Source organism: Homarus americanus, unplaced genomic scaffold, assembly GCF_018991925.1.
Source record: "Homarus americanus isolate GMGI-L3 unplaced genomic scaffold, GMGI_Hamer_2.0 scaffold2539, whole genome shotgun sequence".
NCBI classification, from domain to species: Eukaryota; Metazoa; Arthropoda; class Malacostraca; order Decapoda; family Nephropidae; genus Homarus; species Homarus americanus.
Window position 1 is genome coordinate 3,654,104 of NW_024725489.1, and position 19,710 is coordinate 3,673,813.

Here is a 19,710-nt window from a genome sequence, read left to right on the forward strand (position 1 = left end):
GTTCCAAAGGGTGTAGTAATTCCCTCTCAGATGGTGTTATGGGGGACCTGACGTGGTGTTGTAACTCCCTCACAGATGGTGCTATGAGGGACCTGACGGTGTGGTAACTCCCTCTCAGATGGTGCAATGAGGGATCTCACGTGATGCTGTAGCAACTCATTCACTACGTGGTGTCATAGCGTCATGGGGGCACCACATGGCCTGGTGTCACAGGACTTCACTCACTCAAGTGGTGTACAGTCAGGTGCAGTCCCAGGCCTCCCTATCGTGGACAGATTAACACATCATTGCTTGTTGTTGGGTTTCATGGGCAGACATCACTGGGTACCTGGGACCTCACTGTGTGAAGGTTAGCATGGGTACGACTCTCAGCTGTTGCTGTTGCATTGTTTTCACTGGCTTAAGCACTGTTCACCTCTGTTCAACACTGGTTCCACTCCTTTCCTAAATGAAATTGTAACTTCTGGCAAGAACTTGTTGATATTCCGGTAGGGAGGAGGGGTTCAGGGGAGGGAGTTGTTATGGGCCAACGTAACAGTTGAACTGGCTGCTGCCAGAGCAGCGCCAGGTACGTCTTGACCCTTCGGTGGTCAAGGATGAAGAGTGTGTGTGTGTCAAGTTACAGAGGATGTGTGTCAAGTGACAGAGGGTGTGTGTGTGTGTCACGTTACAGCGGGGGTGTGTGTCAAATAATGATGCGTTATATCTAGACATAGATCATATAGTTAAAGAGTTACAGAGGGTTTGTGACCAGTTCTAGATCTATAACTGTCGGCTCAGGAAAGCTGACCAGGGTGTGGAATGTAGGAACCCCTACCAGGTGCTGGAGGAAGCTGGCGAGGAAGAGAAGAGGCAGGAAAGTGTGGTGCAGGTAGAGGAAAGGGCAGTTGTACAAACCCTGCCCAGAGGTAAGGTCGTGGTAGTTGGGGACAGCCAGGTGAGGTTTTTAGATAGGACTTTTTGTACAAGAGATAGGAAACGTAGGACTAGGGTGTGTTTTCCTGGGGCTGGGATAGGGCATGTAGCTGAGAGGTTAGACAGGGTTTTGTCAGGGGAGGGTACCAATCCAGTAGTGTGTCTTAGTGTGGGAGGAAACGACATAGGAAAGGTTAGGAGTGAGGAACTTTTCAAGAGGTATAGGGAGGCGCTGGGGAAGATTAGAGATAGGGGAGGGATCCCGATAGTATGTGGTGTCTTGCCTAGAAGAGGGGTTGGTCGTGAATGGCTGTCCAGGGCAATTGCTATAAATTGCCGACTGGAAAAACATTGTGCAAACAATGGTTGGGCATTCATTGATAGCTGGCAACGATTCTATGGCAACGACTACCTGTACAGTCGTGACGGAGTACACTTGTCTCGTGCGGGGGTAAAGACGTTGTCTGCATCCCTGGAGCGTGAAATTGTCACTCCAAAGGGGGGGTTTCGCCAGTAGAGAGAGGTCGGGGAAAGTGGGAGTCAAAAAACAAGCAGGTCCTGGGAAGTAAAATTAGTTACTCAGGACAAGGGGTAAAACAGGACCAGGGAAGGGTAGGCTTAAATGTATACTATACAAACAGTAGGAGCGTTAGAAATAAAATAGACTTGCTGAGAGCGGTTGTATGTACCGAGAATGTAGACGTCATAGCAATCACCGAAACTTGGATGAATCTGGCGAGCAAATTTTTTTTATCAGAGTACCACATAGAAGGGTACAACCTTTTTCACAAGGACAGGGAAGGTAGGAATTGGGGAGGGGTCGCACTCTTCGTCAAGGATACATTAAAATGTTGTATTAATAATTCAATAAAGGGTGAAATGGGAACCGAGTCTGTATGGCTAGAAATCACGGAAGGAAGAGAAAAACTAATTATGGGAGTGATTTACAAGCCCCCAAGTCTGGGCAAAGAAGCAGCTCAGCCCACATGACAGGAAATGAGTAGGGCAGCAAAATATAACAACCTATGCATTATGGGGGACTTCAACTTCAGAAATATTGACTGGGACAACATTGTAGGTGACTATGAATTTGAAGACTTCCTAGACGCAGTACAGGACAATTTTTTGAAACAACTAATTACAGAACCTACTAGAGGTGACAATATATTAGACCTAGTATTAACAAATAAATTAAATATTATCAGAGATATCACACTAGGGGAAGAAATAGGTAACAGTGATCACAGAGAAATCAGGTTCACCCTAAATTGGGAAACAAAAAACAATGACAATATGGTCAGAGTCCCAAACTTTCGGTTGGCGGATTATCAGGGATTAAGAAAGTACCTAGGTGAGGTCACCTGGGAACAGTCACGTCAGTCCCCAGTAGGAAGGGGTGAGGTCATAGATGACACAACAATTGATCATGACCATAATGTATTCACTAATATACTACGTAAAGCACAAGAACAAAATATACCATACAGAAAAATTAGGTCAAATAAGAATGAGCCAAGGTGGATGACCAGAAAACTTAAACATGACATAGGAATAAAGAAAGAAATATAGAAGAAATTAAAGGGAGGGGAAGAACAGCTCAGAAATAGGTATAATGAGCTATCTAGGAATGTTAAGAAAAATGTAAGGAAAGCAAAGAGAGACTATGAAATCAAAATAGCAAGAGAATCCAAGGCGAATCACAAGGGATTTTTCCAGGTATATAGAACAAAAGTCAAGGACAAAGTTGGGCCTTTAAAGTCAGGGAAGGGAGAAGTGATAAATGGCTGTGAAGAAATAAGCAAAGCATTGAACTATTACTACTTACCAGTTTTCACAGAAGAAATTTGCGAGGCAATTCCAGAGGTGGAACTGATATTTAGGGGAATGGAAGAAGAGAAATTAAAGAATATCACTATCAGAAAAGAGGATGTTCTTAAGAGGATAAATAAACTAAAGACAAAATCCCCAGGGCCGGATGAAATTTTCCCTCGAGTCTTGAAAGAGTGTAGGGAACAGATTAGCGGACCCCTTGTAAATTTATTTACAAAATCATTAGACACCGGAGTTGTGCCAGACTTGTGGAAACAGGCAAATGTAGTACCCATATTCGAAAAGGGAGACAGGGCATCAGCGTCAAATTACTGGCCGATCAGTTTGACGTCAGTAGTGGGGAAATTTCTTGAATCAATTATAGCAGATAGCATCCGATCGCATCTAGAGAAAAGCCAATTAATCTACGACTCGCAACATGGGTTTACAAAGGGAAAATCTTGTCTAACAAATCTGCTGACGTTTTTTAGGAAAGTCTTCGAGGTAGTAGATATTGACGAAAATTACGATGTTATTTACTTAGACTTTAGCAAAGCATTTGACAGAGTACCGCATCAGAGGCTTCTGAGAAAAATTAAGGCTCATGGTATCGAGGGGAAAGTTTTAAATTGGATAAAATCATGGCTCACCGATAGAACGCAGAGGGTCAGTGTAGATGGTGTTAAATCTGAGTGGGGCAGTGTAACCAGTGGGGTTCCCCAGGGGTCAGTACTAGGCCCACTCTTGTTCATAATCTACATAAACGATCTAGATACTGGGATTAGCAGTGACATAAGCAAGTTTGCGGATGACACCAAAATAGGGCGGCAGATTAATTCAGGGCAGGTTGCAAATGCATGACAGGAGGATCTAAATAAGCTGCAGGGGTGGTCTGAAAAATGGCAAATGAAATTCAACATCAGCAAGTGCAGCATACTTAATATTGGAAGAACAAATACTGACAATGTATACAGCCTTAACAACATCAACCTAGAGAAGTCGACTTGTGAAAGAGACCTAGGGGTACTTGTAAGCCCGGACCTACGGCGTAGAAAACAGTGCATTAATGTTCGAAATAAGGCAAACAGAGTATTGGGTTTTATATCTAGAAGTGTAAGTAATAAGAGTGCAGATGTCTTATTGCAACTAAATCTTGCGCTAGTCTGGCCGCACCTCGATTATGCAGTTCAGTTGTGGTGCCCTTATTACAGAATGGATATCAATTCACTAGAGTCGGTGCAGCGAAGAATGACGAAAATGATTCCGAGGCTTAGAAACCTTCCATATCAGGATAGGTTAAAGAAACTCAACTTGCATTCCCTAGAAAGACAAAGAGTGCGGGGGAGATATGATAGAAGTATTTATGTGGGTGAAAGGAATCAATAAAGGGGATATAGATAAAGTTCTTATAATATCCGAGCAGGATAGGACTCGGAGCAACGGATTTAAGTAGGATAGGTTTAGGTTTAGGAGGGAGATAGGAAGAAACTGGTTCACAAATAGGGTGGTGGACGAGTGGAACAAGCTTAGCAACTTTGTAGTAAGTGCTGGAACTCTGGAAAGTTTCAAAAGGAGGCTAGATAGATTCATGGATGATAAAGAGTGGTAGTAACTCTCGACAGGAGCTGCCATGCACAGGCCAACCGGCCTATTGCAGACTCCTTATTTTCTTATGTTCTGTTCTTATGTCCAGCAGGGAAGGAGGAGGAGAGGCCCGTGGTGGTGTTGGGCAGCCGTGAGGTGAGGGTAATGGCAGGTCACTCCGCCTCCCTAGTGTGTGACGTCCACCACCCTGGCCACTACAAGGTGAGGCATTTAAAAGGTCAAGTACACTTAAGGTGAGACACACTCCACCCGAGGCATAATTATGGTAAACACAAAGGGTGAGGTGCATTTTAAGGTGAGACACTATTGTGCTGAGATGCACTCCACATGACACACTTCAGGTGAGACACACTCCACCTGAGAGGCACTTGACCCATTCAGTGCTCCCGGCCTTTTAAGCCAGGGTTTTTATTCTGGCGATTTTATTCAGTTTAGAGAACACATGGAGCACTGAGAGGGTTAAGGTGAGACACTTATGGTGAGACACATTTATGGTGAAATGAAGGTCAGGTAAGACTCACTTAAAGTGTGATACACAAGACATGACACACTCTTCAGGAGAAAATAAAATATGGGATAATCCTTGGAAAAGAAAATGTGAATTTGAAGAAATATAGTTAGAACAGTGAAGACAGTGGCGGTCACACCAGGCTCCTCGTGTATAAAAGACTAAGTATTCAGTTTGCTGTATCATTTCTGTCAGACTTATTGAGACCCACTTCACAGACATCACACCAGCGACTGCCATGGTGACATCTCGTACACTAACCCTCTACATTATCCATCACCAGCTGGGGTGGTTCAAGCGAGGCTCACCCAATAAAGAGCTGGTGCTGCACAACACAGTGGTGATCAACGACCCCCGCCTCAACGCCCACTACCACCTGGTGAACGGTATCGCTCGTCACCACCTCACCATCCAAAACGCCCGGCCTAGCGACGCAGGGACCTATGTTTGTCAGGTCAGCTCCAAGATCCGTACATCTCAGGTAAGCATCTATCTTCAGTTACCTGTATAGTTACTGTTAGAGTGGGAAGACTTATATAGACCGACAGCCCGAACTAGCCCGCGTTTTTAGCAGGGAAAGTGTCTTTTATGTTAGTGTATCTAGCAAGTGAGCTGGAGCAGTTGAGGGCAAGAGATGGACGTTTTGAAGGGGGAGAACGAACCCCTCCTTTAGGTGGGTATCCTGCCTAGCTGGACACCTACAAAGGAGAGTCAGGAGGAGCAGGAGTGGAGAGTGGTTGTCTCCAAGAGAACTAAGGTCAGCCTCAGGAAAGCTGACCAGGGTGAGGAGTGCCTTAACCCCTACAACGTGTTGGAGGAAGCTGCCGAGGAAGAGAAGAGGCAGGACGGTGTGGTGGCGGGAGAAGAAAGGGCGGTGGTAAGGTCGTGGTAGTTGGGGACAGCCAGGTGAGGTTCTTAGATATTGTGAAATAGATAGGAAACGTAGGACTAGGGTGTGTTTTCCTGGGGCTGGGATAGGGCATGTAGCTGAGAGGATAGACAGGGTTCTGTCAGGGGAGGGTACCAAGCCAGTAGTGTGTCTTAGTGTAAGAGGTAGCGCCATAGGAAAGGTTAGGAGTGAAGAACTTTTCAAGAGGTATAGGGAGGTGCTAGGGAAGGTTAGAGATAGGGGAGGGATCCCGATAGTATGTGGTGTCTTGCTTAGAAGAGGAGTTGGTGGTGAACACAAGTGCCAAAAACCATAGATAGTCTGATATGTGCCATGAGGAGGGCTGTGAACTTGAACATATCTAAAAGTTTACAGTGTAGGATAAAGTGAAAAACTGGTATGAGGAATAATTATGATATCGTATAAATGATTTTTCATAAACTAGCAAATATAATGTGTCTTCGTTGATTTCATAACAAAATAGCCACATGACCAAACACTCATAGAACCCCAAATTGAGAAAAAAAAACCAGGGTAAGTAAATTTGAAAAGTCATTAGCTCTGGGCAATTAATTTCCCAACATTATTTTCCCAGACTGATAAAATTAATCATCTTATTTCTTTCTTCAAACATCTCTCTCTCTCTCTCTCTCTCTTTAAATATATATATATATGTTTCTTTATGTCTCTCAATCTATTTTTTTTTACCTAAGTTTGTAATTATTTTCGTTTGTCAGTCAATTATAATCGTACGTGTATCGCATGTCTTTCTTTCTATCACTCTTTAAAGCAAAACATCTCATTAATTTTTATCTACCTTAGTTTTCCTCTCAGAAACGGAAGGAAAGAACGGAGCAGAAACTCTTTTTGTAAATGTAATTCTCTCTTAGATGTCCAACAAATGACTCCCTCACCTCTGATCAATGATGTGAGAGTCCCATAGTATTTTTATGACCTAAATTTTGATACAATACACATGTTAGTGAAAGCTGATTGTTAATATATTTTGGCTGGTCGAAACAGTGTGTTCAAAATGTTCAAAATAAGAAGAAAAAAAAGATCCAGCGATTTTAAACTGACACACACACATACATACAAACATACAGACGCTGATACACATACATACAATGATAGAGAGATAACAGGCACAGAAACAAACTCAGACAGATACAAACCCCCCAACACAAACATAATTACAAGTGTGTACTGACTTTTGCAGAAGGTTTATCTAAGAGTGGTGGTGGAGGAACCTAATGATGGCGTGGTGACGAAGGAAGATGAAGTGATAAGGAGGGAAGGCGAGGCTGTGAAACTCCGCTGTCCCATCAAGTGGAGTGAGGCCAACACCGTCACCTGGCGTAGACTGGACAATGCTGCCATCAACGTCACGCTGGAGCCTCCCTTACCCCTGGGTCAGCACCACCTGATACTGTAGTGAGGTTGATAAATTGTCTGTTATTTAGTTTACCAGACCACACTCTCTGTTTACCGTACACAGACCATACTCTCTGTTTACCGTACACAGACCACACACTCTGTTTACCGTACACAGACCACACTCTCTGTTTACCGTACACAGACCACACTCTCTGTTTACCGTACACAGACCACACTCTCTGTTTACCGTACACAGACCACACTCTCTGTTTACCGTACACAGACCACACTCTGTTTACCGTACACGGACCACACACTCTGTTTACAGTACACGGACCACACACTCTGTTTACCGTACACAGACCACACAGACCACACTCTCTGTTTACCGTACACAGACCACACTCTCTGTTTACCGTACACAGACCACACACTCTGTTTACCGTACACAGACCACACACTCTGTTTACCGTACACAGACCACACACTCTGTTTACCGTACACAGACCACACACTCTGTTTACCGTACACAGACCACACTCTCTGTTTACCGTACACAGACCACACCCTCTGTTAATATACTCACCACCTGACAGAGACTAACAAGAGAGTGTGCCCCTACAGGAAGCGCGGTGATGGCGGAGGGAGAGGAGCTACACTTCCCCAGTGTTAACAGGAGAGACGCTGCCACCTACACTTGCACCACCACCACCCGCGGCCCCACCACTACCCATCACGTACACCTCGTTGTCCACTGTGAGGCAAATAATAATAAGTATAACTTGTCTATCGCTCTATGACCTTTCTCCAGTTTCACACTAAACTAAGGAGTAAACTTATTAGAAATTGAAGCAAGGAATGACTTCAAGTTTTAAACACTTTCATTAGACTTCAAATGGATTTATAAAGCTTCTCCATCAGCACTATTCTTACGTGTCAGTACTGTAAAATATTACATAAATAAATGTTTACGTGATATCGTTGGAGCAGCTTCACGAATGCATACCTGCTTGTATTACAGTGATACACCGTAGCACTGTTACCTTCCTTCCTCCCTCAACTCACCGCACCAGTGGCTGAGGAAGAATGTAACAATACGTTAATACAATCTTAAGACAATAAACTAAACAATAAATTTTAGGACAATTTATAGAAAAACAACATCTTTATCAAGCGAATTCGACGACATGATAATCTTCCTCAGTCTCCTCATTAATGACGAAGAGTGCGGGGAGATATGATAGAAGTATTTAAGAGGGTGAAAGGAATCAATAAAGGGGATATAGATAAAGTTCTTATAATATCCGAGCAGGATAGGACTCGGAGCAACGGATTCAAGTTGGATAAGTTTAGGTTTAGGAGGGAGATAGGAAGGAACTGGTTCACAAATAGGGTGGTGGACGAGTGGAACAAGCTTAGCAACTTTGTAGTAAGTGCGGGAACTCTGGAAAGTTTCAAAAGGAGGCTAGATAGATTCATGGATGATAGAGAGTGGTAGTAACTCTCGACAGGAGCTGCCATGCACAGGCCAACCGGCCTATTGCAGACTCCTTATTTTCTTATGTTCTTATGTTCTTATGATACGTGCTGTCATGTCACTAAACTCTGAGTTTTAATTTAGGTCTTAAAGTTACCTACAGTGACTTAAGAATAATATTATAGTTTTATAAGCAAATTTTTTGAGTCCTAATAACATTCCTCCAATTCTTTGTTTGACTATTAATCTCTCGAGTCATTAAAACACAACCCTCACAAATTCAACGGAGATATATTTAATTTTCAAAGATGCTTTTCTTCAGGAATTCCTCGCCTACTGCATGCCTGATGTTCCTTAGCTGGTTGAATGTGACGCCATCTTTAAGTTCCACCCGTTCGTCCTATTTTACAAAGTTATTCTAATTTTTAATGTTTTCCAAGTCTTTCTTTAGTGACGTCATGAATGCCTAAATATGTAGGTAATCCTTCACATCTCATCTAAGAATATTATTTAAGTTACACAATAAAGCACACGCCGGGTATATGCCGTGCATTACTGTGGGATCAAGAAATTAAAGATTATTTCTAATTTGGTGTTATAAGAGAAAACGGTAGCACAGGTAAACACACAGACAGGTAAACCATAATTATCTTGGCCACCGCAGACGGAGCAGAGGTAGAGGCGAGCGAGGCTGTGGTGGGCGGAGTGTTGGGCGCCCGAGTGGTGCTCAAGTGCCTAGTGAAAGGGTCACCACCACCCACCCTCACCTGGACACACCTTAACGGTCAGTATCTAGAGTTAAGTGGAGACTACGACCGTGAGCAGGTATTGTGTTCACCTCCCTAATGTGAGTTATACAATATGTAACTAGTTAGGTTAGGTTAAGTTAGGTTATGTGGGACTAGGTTAGGTTAAGTTAGGGTTGTTAATTTTAATTGATGTAAGATTGGGGATACGCTTCAGCTAATCCACTTTTTCTACTTACTAAATGTTTTTTAATGTACAACCTACACTCCTTGTCTATGCTTCAAGACCTTAGTTGTTAAAGCAAGTTAATATAAGAGCTCTGTACACTTTATATCTATTATACTTCAACATTTATGGGAGAATGAAGTTCATGAAGTGCTGCTGTGATGATGTGGACAGGAAGTGTGATGTATCAGAGCCCAGAGGAGAGGCCGTGGGTACGCTGGCACGAAGACCACACCATGATGTGGCTGCCCCTCCTCACCCCTGAAGCCTTCACCACCTACCTGTGTACGGCAGACAACTATCTCGCCTCCTCTCAGGCCCGCGTCACCGTGTTTGGTGAGTTCCCTCCTTTCCTCTGCCACCCAATCCAAGGCTGTTGCTACTGACTGACACACACACACACACACACACAAACTTGTGTTCTGACCACCAGAGTCGCAGGATTTCTATGCAGTGCTTCGGCAGCTGCCAGAGCCAGAGTGTTGGTCCCCATCCCAATTTCCTCCCCTCAACCTTTCCTCCCCACCGGGATACCACCAAAATCCCAACAAAAGTGACAATGTTTAAAGCAGTGAAATCAACGTTAAACAGAAACAACTGAGGGCCGTGGCCACGACAACCCTCAAACCCATCAGTAAGGTCCCAGGATACCCATAGGTAACCGCTCATGGGAACCAACAACTCCTGGTGGACGCTAATCAGTCCACGCTGGGACACCTAACTGTAAGGTACTACACCACCACATGGCAGTGAGTGAGGTACTGTGACACCACACCACACCGTGTCCCCATGACACCGGGTGGTGTTCCCATGACAACACCTGTGAACGAGTTACTGCAGCACGTGAGGTCTCATGACAACACCTGTGAACGAGTTACTGCAGCAAGTGAGGTCTCATGACAACACCTGTGAACGAGTTACTGCAGCACGTGAGGTCTCATGACAAAACCTGTGAAGGAGTTACTGCAGCACGTGAGGTCTCATGACAACACCTGTGAACGAGTTACTGCAGCACGTGAGGTCTCATGACAACACCTGTGAACGAGTTACTGCAGCAAGTGAGGTCTCATGACAACACCTGTGAACGAGTTACTGCAGCACGTGAGGTCTCTCATGACAACACCTGTGAACGAGCTACTGCAGCACGTGAGGCTCTCTCATGACAACACCCAGGAACGAGCTACTGCAGCACGAGGCCTCTCATGACAACACCTGTGAACGAGCTACTGCAGCACGTGAGGTCATCATGAACGAGCTACTGACAACACCTGTGAACGAGACTGCAGCACGTGAGGTCTCATGACAACACCTGTGAACGAGTTACTGCAGCACGTGAGGTCTCATGACAACACCTGTGAACGAGTTACTGCAGCACGTGAGGTCTCTCATGACAACACCTGTGAACGAGCTACTGCAGCACGTGAGGTCTCTCATGACAACACCTGTGAACGAGCTACTGCAGCACGTGAGGTCTCTCATGACAACACCTGTGAACGAGCTACTGCAGCACATGAGGTCTCTCATGACAAAACCTGTGAACGAGTTACTGCAGCACATGAGGTCTCTCATGACAACATGACAACACCTGTGAAGGAGTTACTGCAGCACGTGAGGTCTCTCATGACAACACCTGTGAACGAGTTACTGTAGCACGTGAGGTCTCTCATGACAACACCTGTGAACGAGTTAATGCAGCACGTGATTGCTGTTCAACATTTTTAGTGCACGTGGCCTACGTGACCTCACACAGTAGGGCAAGAAGCCAGCACCTGCCAGTCAGTGTAAACTATAATTTGTATGTTAACTTTATGTCCCTTTCTTTTCTTTATTGAAAACTTTAGCTAAATGCCTCACTTCCTCGTGTCAGTGTATGTAATAACTTATTTCTACCCAGTGTATATTTTTAGCCTTCGGGCTGCTGTAACTTGTTCAATAAACCGGTAACTATAATCATTACTACACACACACAGTCAGGGTACATGCACCTAGGGATGACTAACTCACTAATATGTAACTTAACTGTATTTCAGAGCTCCCAAGTCGTGTACCGGAGGTGAAAGAGCATGATAGCAGGAGTGTCAGCACAGGTGAGTGTCAGGGAGTGCAGTGCTGACGGAGTACAGGTGATGAGTGGAAGGAGTAAAATACAGGTAGAGATTACTGTAAGGACAGATATAGGAGTTTAATACAGATAGAAATTAAGAATATAAGAATGGAGGAAACTGCAGCGGGCCTATTGGGCCATACTGGGCAGTCCCATTTACACCCAACCCCTATCGCTCATATATCCGACCAACTTATATTTGAAGCTATCCAGCGTGTTCGAGTTAATGATGATGTTCAGTATCTTGTTCCACTCATCCACTACTGTATTTCACAGCCAAAGTTTACCTATCTCGCGCCTAAACCTAAACTTGCCTACAGTAATAACAGATGCACGTGTGTTAATACTGAGGTAGATACTAGAGTAGTTAGAGGTGTATGCGTGTGTGTGTGTTAGGTGTTAACGTGTTTTACATAACTAAACCCTTAACTGTAATGAGTGAATACAGTAGACAAGAAGCATGAGTGAAATGTAAGTAGAGATTGTATATGTTCTGGGTACCAAGTTCTATCTACAGGAGCGAACACAAACACCTGTAGAGTTTTCGTAGGTTCTATTTACTGGACAGACAGAGATACACATCCTTGACCACCGAAGGGTCAAGACGTACCTGGCGCTCCTCTCGGAGCAGCCAGGTCAACTGTTAAGTTGGCCCATACCAACCCCCTCCCCTGAACCCTCCTCCCCACCGGAATATCAACAAGTTCTCGCCAGAAGTTATAATTTCATTTAGGAAAGGAACGGAACCAATGTTAAACAGAGGTGAACAGTGGTGAACAGTGCTTAAGTCAGTGAGAACAACTCAACAGTAACAGTCGTACCCAAGATAACCTTCACACAGTGAGATCCCAGGTACCCAGTGATAACGGCCAGCGAGACCCAACAACAACCACCGATGTGTTAATCCGTCTACGATAGGAAGGCCTGGGAACAAACCTCACTCATATAACACCATCTGTGAGGGAATTACTACACCACATGTCCCTCATAACACCATATGTGAGGGAATTACTACACCACGTCAAGTCCCTCATCACACCATCTGTGAGGGAATTACTATACCACGTGAGGTCCCTCATAACATCATCTGTGAGGGAATTACTACACCACGTCAGGCCCCTCATAACACCATCTGTGAGGGAATTACTACACCACGTGATGCCCCTCATAACACCATCTGTGAGGGAGTTACTACACCACGTGAGGCCCCTCATAACACCATCTGTGAGGTAATTACTACACCACGTGAGGTCCCTCATAACACCATCTGTGAGGTAATTACTACACCACGTGAGGTCCCTCATAACACCATCTGTGATTACTACACCACGTGCCCCCTCATAACACCATCTGTGAGGGAATTACTACACCACGTGAGGTCCCTCATAACACATCAATTACTACACCACGCCCCTTACTACATCGCCTACACCACGTGAGCCCCTCATAACACCATCTGAGTGGACACCACGTGAGTTCCTCCTAACACCATCTGGGAGGGAGTTACTACACTACGAGTTTGCTGTTCAACACCTACATTAATCTGTATGTTCACTGTATGTTCCTTTACCTTTCTCTAATGAAGGCTTTTGTTAAACCACCAATGTATGTAATAAGTCATTTATGTCCATTGTATATTTTCAGCCTTCGGGCTGCAGAACTTTTTGAATAAACCGTTAATTATTATTATTATTATTATTAAGCGAAACGGCTCTCCCTACTCTGTCTGGGGGTCAACTGGCCTTTCAGGCGACATGTGGCAAGTGATACATTAGCAGCTTCCATATGTCGCCAGGCACATTAATTAAGCGTGTGGGACATGGTAAATACATTGCCACACGCTGCTAGCTATGCTGAATAAATAATGTATATAAATGGAGCACATACATAATATAGCCTACATACAGCATACATAATATACATACAGAGATTACAGCAATAGGAGTAGTATGTTATATTAAGTGTATTATGACTGTCACTCACAGTCTGAATATGTTTCTCACACTGTCAATCCGACACTCAGGTGCCCCGAGAGTAGATGCTGTTTATGAGGCTGTTGGCACTTACCTGGGCACGGCGGTTGTCCTTGAGTGTACCGCCGCGGGACACCCTCGACCCTCCGTCAGTTGGTCACTCAACCATGGTGAGTGTCACTCCTCCTTCCTCAACCACGATGTCGCACTAAAACAAGTTAGTAGGAATAAATGCTGTATCTTACGGTGTTGTGAAAAATGTTGGCATACACGGATGACATACAAGGTGGTGACAAAACAAAAAGACAACAATAATAATAATAACAACAATAATGACAATAGTAATAATAATCTGTAGGCAGTAGGCAGCTACCAAACAGGGAGGTACTACAGCCTGGGAAGATATTGGAAGCATAATGTATTGTCTAATGGTAGACCCTGCTGCCATATGGCATCACAAAAATTTGTGACCAATTCCCAGGTTGCTGATCTGAAATTTCTGCCCCATTTACACACAATTGCAGGGTCTCAATTGTTACTCTTACTTTGACAACACAACATACTGTACATATATCATTTTTCACTATTGATATTTATATTTGTTGTTTTTGTATTTATTTATGGCTCTTTATTATTACAGGGGGTATTATTATTATTATCATTATTCATAATTTTTAAACAATTTTATTATTTTATTTTAAAATTGTCATTTATTTTTAAATATTATTATTATTATTATTATTTTCTTTTATTATAATTATTTATGTAATATATTTTTCTTAATTTTATTACTATTATTATATTATTATAATTATTATTTTATTATATTATATTTTCGCCCCTCAGGCCTTGATGTGGGTCATTAAAAATGACCTGTGCCCGGGTGAGCTAATGCCCGTAGAAAAAAATAAATAAAAAAATAAAAATAATAATAATAATGAAAAATAATAATAATGAAAAATAATAATAATAATGAAAAATAATAATAATGAAAAATAATAATAATAATGAAAATAATAACTGATAATGAAAGTAGTAATAACAATGAAAATAATAATAATAATGAAAATAATAATCACCATAATAATAATAATACAGTAATAATAGAAATAATAATAATAATAATAATAATAATAATAATAATAATAATAATAATAATACAGTAATAATAATAATATTAACCATAATAATAATAACAATAATAATAATAATAAAAATAATAATAATAATAATAATATTAATAATATTAATAACCATAATAATATTAATAATAATAATAATGAAAATAATAATAATAATAATAATAATAATAATAATAATAATAATAATATAATAATAATAATAATAATAATGAAAATAATAATAAATAATAATAATAATAATAATAATAATAATAACAATATTAATAACCATAATAATAATAATAATAATAATATAATGAAAATCATAAAAATAATAATAATAATAATAAAAATAATAAAAATAATAATAATAATAATAATAACATTAATAACCATCATAATAATAATAATAATAATAATAATAATAATATTAATATTAATAATAACAATAATGCCAATACCAATAACAATAATAAAAAAAAAAAAATAAAAATAATAATAATAATAATAATAGGGCCTAATCATGATGATGACAATGATGATCATCTTAATATTCCTCTGGGTCGAGTCAGTACATCATCTGACTCAAGATAGTTTTGCCTCACACAACTACTGTAGTCACATCTAGATTCTTAAACCTTCATACGATAACATTTTCCCTTTAAATATGATAAGAGATCACCGCCAGATTATGCTGTTATTTGAAAGAGTAAGTTTATGTTGTAGCGCAAGTGAGTTAGTTAGTTAGATCTAAAAAAACATGAAGGTTTGAGAATCTTCGTCCGTCACTCTGAGGTGTACGTACAGACTCTCGGAGAACCTCAATAAATCTGTGAATCTCCCAGAGTCACAGTAAGTAGTGGAGAGGTTCAGGTCTTAGAAATCCATGTCAGTAAGTGAGATGATGAGATGATGCTTATGAAAAATTAAAAGCCCGAATGAATTAAATCCCGTGAACTACAGCAGGGGATGAATAGTATTGTTTGTGGTGTGTGGTGGAGAAGGTGGTTGGTGGTGGTCCTCTATTGGCTGACTCGTGTTGTTCTCACAGAAGATGTGGCGTCCCAGTGTGAAGTGACGGCGTGGACTCCGCTGGACAACCAAGTGGACACCTTCCTCACCATCAGTAACGTTACGGTCCATCACCTAGGCAACTACACCTGCTGGGCCTCCAACAGCTGGGGCCAGGACCAACACAGCATTAACCTCTACGGTCAGTGAACACAGGATACTCTACACGTTAAGATACTCTACATTAGGTTGGGTTAGGACAAATAATGGTTGGATCACACATAGGGAAGGATGGCCGACCTTAACTCCACTTAGGTAAGTATTTACGTAAAGTGTATAGAAGCTGCCGGTTACAAAACGCCACATCCTGAGTTCACGAACGGAGCAATCCAGCTTCAAGAAGTAGTCCAGGAAGGCTGGATAACTCACCAACAGCACTGGCTAACTATTGCCCAAGACCACAGTACGCCAGTGTTCGATTTACCTGCAGGTGCTCAGTTACTGATGATTAAATTGATGCAAATGGCACAGAGGAAAACGGGCCTAGAGTCCTGCCTTGCCAAGGGATTGAACCCAAGTCCTCTCGCTTGCAGAACTAAGGAAGAGGCCGCCAAGCAACCACAGTGCTAGTCTCCATGGCGAGGGAGTGAGAGTGTTTACTAGACACACTCTAAAACAGAACCATAGTAATGAACCTCCCACATTAGAGACGGCAGCGTGAGGAGTGTGTTATATTATTGTTTTTGCAGCTGATGATGATGATTAAGGATTATCTAAAGGTCTTTGTTGCCACGATAAACATTTTTGGTAGATCTAGTGTTGATGTATCTACGTTTGACCACACATGTATCTTAGTCCATACTGTATTTTTGACTGAGATTAGCCAGTCCAACATCTGCCTTTCTTTACTTGACTACTCGAAGTTTATCACACAAGAGGGATTCTTTTTTTTTTTTCACGTGCGGCTTATTGAAGTGAATGACCTACTCTTCATTAACTTTATTTTACGGATGATAATAATGTTTATCACTGAAGAACATACAATAGATCCTGATGGTTTTCGGTGTAACTGGGAACAACAATCACAATGTTGTTTTTGTTACAGACGTGTTGTCAGCACCAGCGAGTATAGGGGCTGTGGGAGGGGAAGTTCAGCGCCAAGGAGACGAGCATCCTACCCCTGACACACTGTGAGTGACGCCCTACAACCTCTGTCAGGACAAAAAGAGTTGATATCGGACTGTCACTCACGCCCACCATATCCTCTGCCACATATCTGAGCATTATTTCAGTACTGTAACACCTGTATATTGATTAATTACCAACGTTGTCGTTCTTACAGCAACTGATGGTGCAGTATAGGAGGAGTCCGAGACGTTTGGAGATAGAGGAGCTGTTCAAGCGTTGGTCGTAATCTCTTAAATGGAGATAAATTTCCCAAGTGACCAAAGTTTGTGTGATTGGTGATACACGGTTACAGGCGTCGAAAGATTACTGATCATGAGGAAAACGAAACGTCTACTACAAGAAACTAAGGGGAGATCTCTGTTAGCAGGACTGTGTGAAGTTATTGATGCTCTTATAAAGTTAAGCTAATCTAGTTTTAAGGGAATACTTGTCAATCTTTGTTGTTCGGATTACTAGACACTGGGAATGTGACAGAATAGGAAGTGGTGGATTTTAACATGAAACTGACTTGAAGAACTGTTGAGAGGAGGGAGGGGAGGGGGGTGCTATGCGTACACTTCTAAACTCTGGAAATATTGTCATCAAGTCGTAAGTCACAAAGTCCATTAAATTTCTAGTATGACCTCGAGGACGGGTCAGGAAGTCCACGGGTCACTCTCACACGATTTTATAAACCTGTTCTTAACTCATGCGTAAAATATTAAAGGAACAACAGTTAGGTCAGTTTTTATATCACTATAATATCAATAACATCAAAATAAGTTTAAGATTTATGTAACTCGTTTCTAGTTCCCCTTGTTTAAAAAATAAAATAAATGTAAGAAAAAATAATTGCCATTTCCTTCGTTATTATTTTCCTATAAATGTTACTGCCTACACTACTGCACTGGCGCGGTAAGCTATTTCATCAACAAGTAAAACTACCACAACATACATACACCTAAGTGCTGTACACGCCAAAACTTATCTTCATATGTACACACACAACCTCTAAATAGGAACAATGACCCCGAGATGACTATTATCTTCACCGTACAATTGTTACTTGTGTCATGTTTATCTGCTGGTGACGCACAACGAGAGGGGTACAAAGCTTGGTGATCAGTGTAATACATTTATGATTTTTGGGAGACCTTCAAGATTGACATTAGTATCATTTAAATAACATCCTGTCAGATGTTTGTGACCCAGATTGCATGGACAGTCAGAGACCTTAGTTAGGATAGGATAGGATAGGTTAGGTTAGGAGTTAACCGTTTGGTCTACTTGGCAGAGTTGAAGTTAAGCCGACGCTGAAATTTATACCAGTAGAAATCACAGAATTTTGTGGTCAGGTATTGGTCCTTAAATTACAGTACTTTCCCTAAAGTGCACGATTCTACAGTAGACTAAGAACAAATTAATGTTTACATACCTATGAACCTTATCTTACAACAAACACTTAAGTGGGAGGTGCATCTGAAAACGTCATCGCTATAAAAGCTAAACACTTGTTAGTTATGGTGAAGGAGCCACTCGCGTTATTTATTTTGACTTATTAGCTAACACGCGCAGTACAGTCCAGCACTGTGTATGTTTCCGTTCATAACACAGATGGCGCTCTTTCCACCAGGCGTCGTGTTGTGACTAGACTGCTGGTCAACCACAGATCCTACGGGAGTTGCACAGCTGGTGTGAACTATTAAGCCTTGTATGTGGAGGAGTTAAATATATAACATTAAAACTATGATAAACTAACATAAATGCTACCGTTTACCATGAACCATATTGCACGATGAAACAAATTAATATGAATATTTTGTAGATTTATGATACGGAAGGTTAAATTGTCACTACATCTGGCAAATAACAAAAGTAAACAAACATAAGGCTTACGAATAGTTAGAAATGTTAGTTATATGAATAGCGTTACGGTAAATGCATGTGGTCATAATACATGTTTTAACCAATTATGTTGTAGATTACTGTACGTCCATGCTGGCTGGTCTTGTGAAACTTTTATGTTTTTAACCCAAGAAGACTATAATGTATCCACTTAATATGAATAAAGCGGAGAAATTTCCTCAAGACTACATCAATATGACGTCCACTCTATATCTATCATGTCTGTCTGTCTGTCCATGTACCAATCAATCATGTATGTGTGTATCATTTTGTTGATCTACCTCTGTCTGTCTGTCTGTCTGTCTGTCTGTCCTTACAATATTGCGTCACTGTCTGGTGTGAGGTAAATAATTCCAAACCGAATGGAATCATTTCTGAAATAAGTCAGCCCGACTTTCCCAATAGACTGGGGACCATCAGGATCGACAACTCCTCAGACAAGAAACGACATGGTGGACCTCCTAGAGACCCTGAGAGAGATGGCAGGCAGTAACCCAGATCACTCTAAGTCTAATATATCAAACACAACAAACTCAAGACTCAACTTTATTAAGCTCGCTAACATACGTCTCCACACAAAGGCTGGTTGATCTATTGAACAGTCTACCAGTACAAGTCATAGAACCAAGAACGGTAATGGGCTTCAAAATAGACCATTAGCTTCCATAACCCGTCATGGCCATTAGGTAAATCAGGTCGGTAATATATGATCTGTAGGGACATCATCCGGTACGAGGGCGTCAACATTAACCATGAAATTATGAAGTGTAAGGTCACTGACGCCAGGGACACGTGACCTGACCGTAAATGTGTACAGGCTGCATTTACATGGACAGTGTGTGTATTATTTGTGTGTGTGTGTGTGTGTGTTTGAGAG

At 41.6% G+C, this 19,710-nt stretch overlaps 1 protein-coding gene across 15 annotated transcripts in view; it reads left to right on the forward strand.

Annotated features, from left to right (window-relative positions):
- The window catches only part of LOC121865004 (hemicentin-2-like), a 30,594-nt gene extending 12,814 nt beyond the window's left edge, over positions 1–17,780 (forward strand). For 11 of the 15 annotated variants that reach the window (XM_042364284.1, XM_042364289.1, XM_042364290.1 and 8 more), the window contains 11 exons: positions 4,418–4,530; positions 5,121–5,318; positions 6,946–7,138; positions 7,728–7,859; positions 9,245–9,364; positions 9,727–9,888; positions 11,583–11,639; positions 13,680–13,799; positions 15,802–15,963; positions 16,867–16,951; positions 17,104–17,780. In XM_042364284.1, coding sequence (XP_042220218.1) covers positions 4,418–4,530; positions 5,121–5,318; positions 6,946–7,138; positions 7,728–7,859; positions 9,245–9,364; positions 9,727–9,888; positions 11,583–11,639; positions 13,680–13,799; positions 15,802–15,963; positions 16,867–16,951; positions 17,104–17,110 — 1,349 coding nt within the window. In that variant the 3' untranslated portion in view covers positions 17,111–17,780. The remainder of the gene's footprint in view (positions 1–4,417; positions 4,531–5,120; positions 5,319–6,945; positions 7,139–7,727; positions 7,860–9,244; positions 9,365–9,726; positions 9,889–11,582; positions 11,640–13,679; positions 13,800–15,801; positions 15,964–16,866; positions 16,952–17,103) is intronic. The other 4 variants (XM_042364285.1, XM_042364295.1, XM_042364291.1 and 1 more) reach the window with 3 other exon arrangements.
- The last annotated feature ends 1,930 nt before the right edge of the window (positions 17,781–19,710 follow it).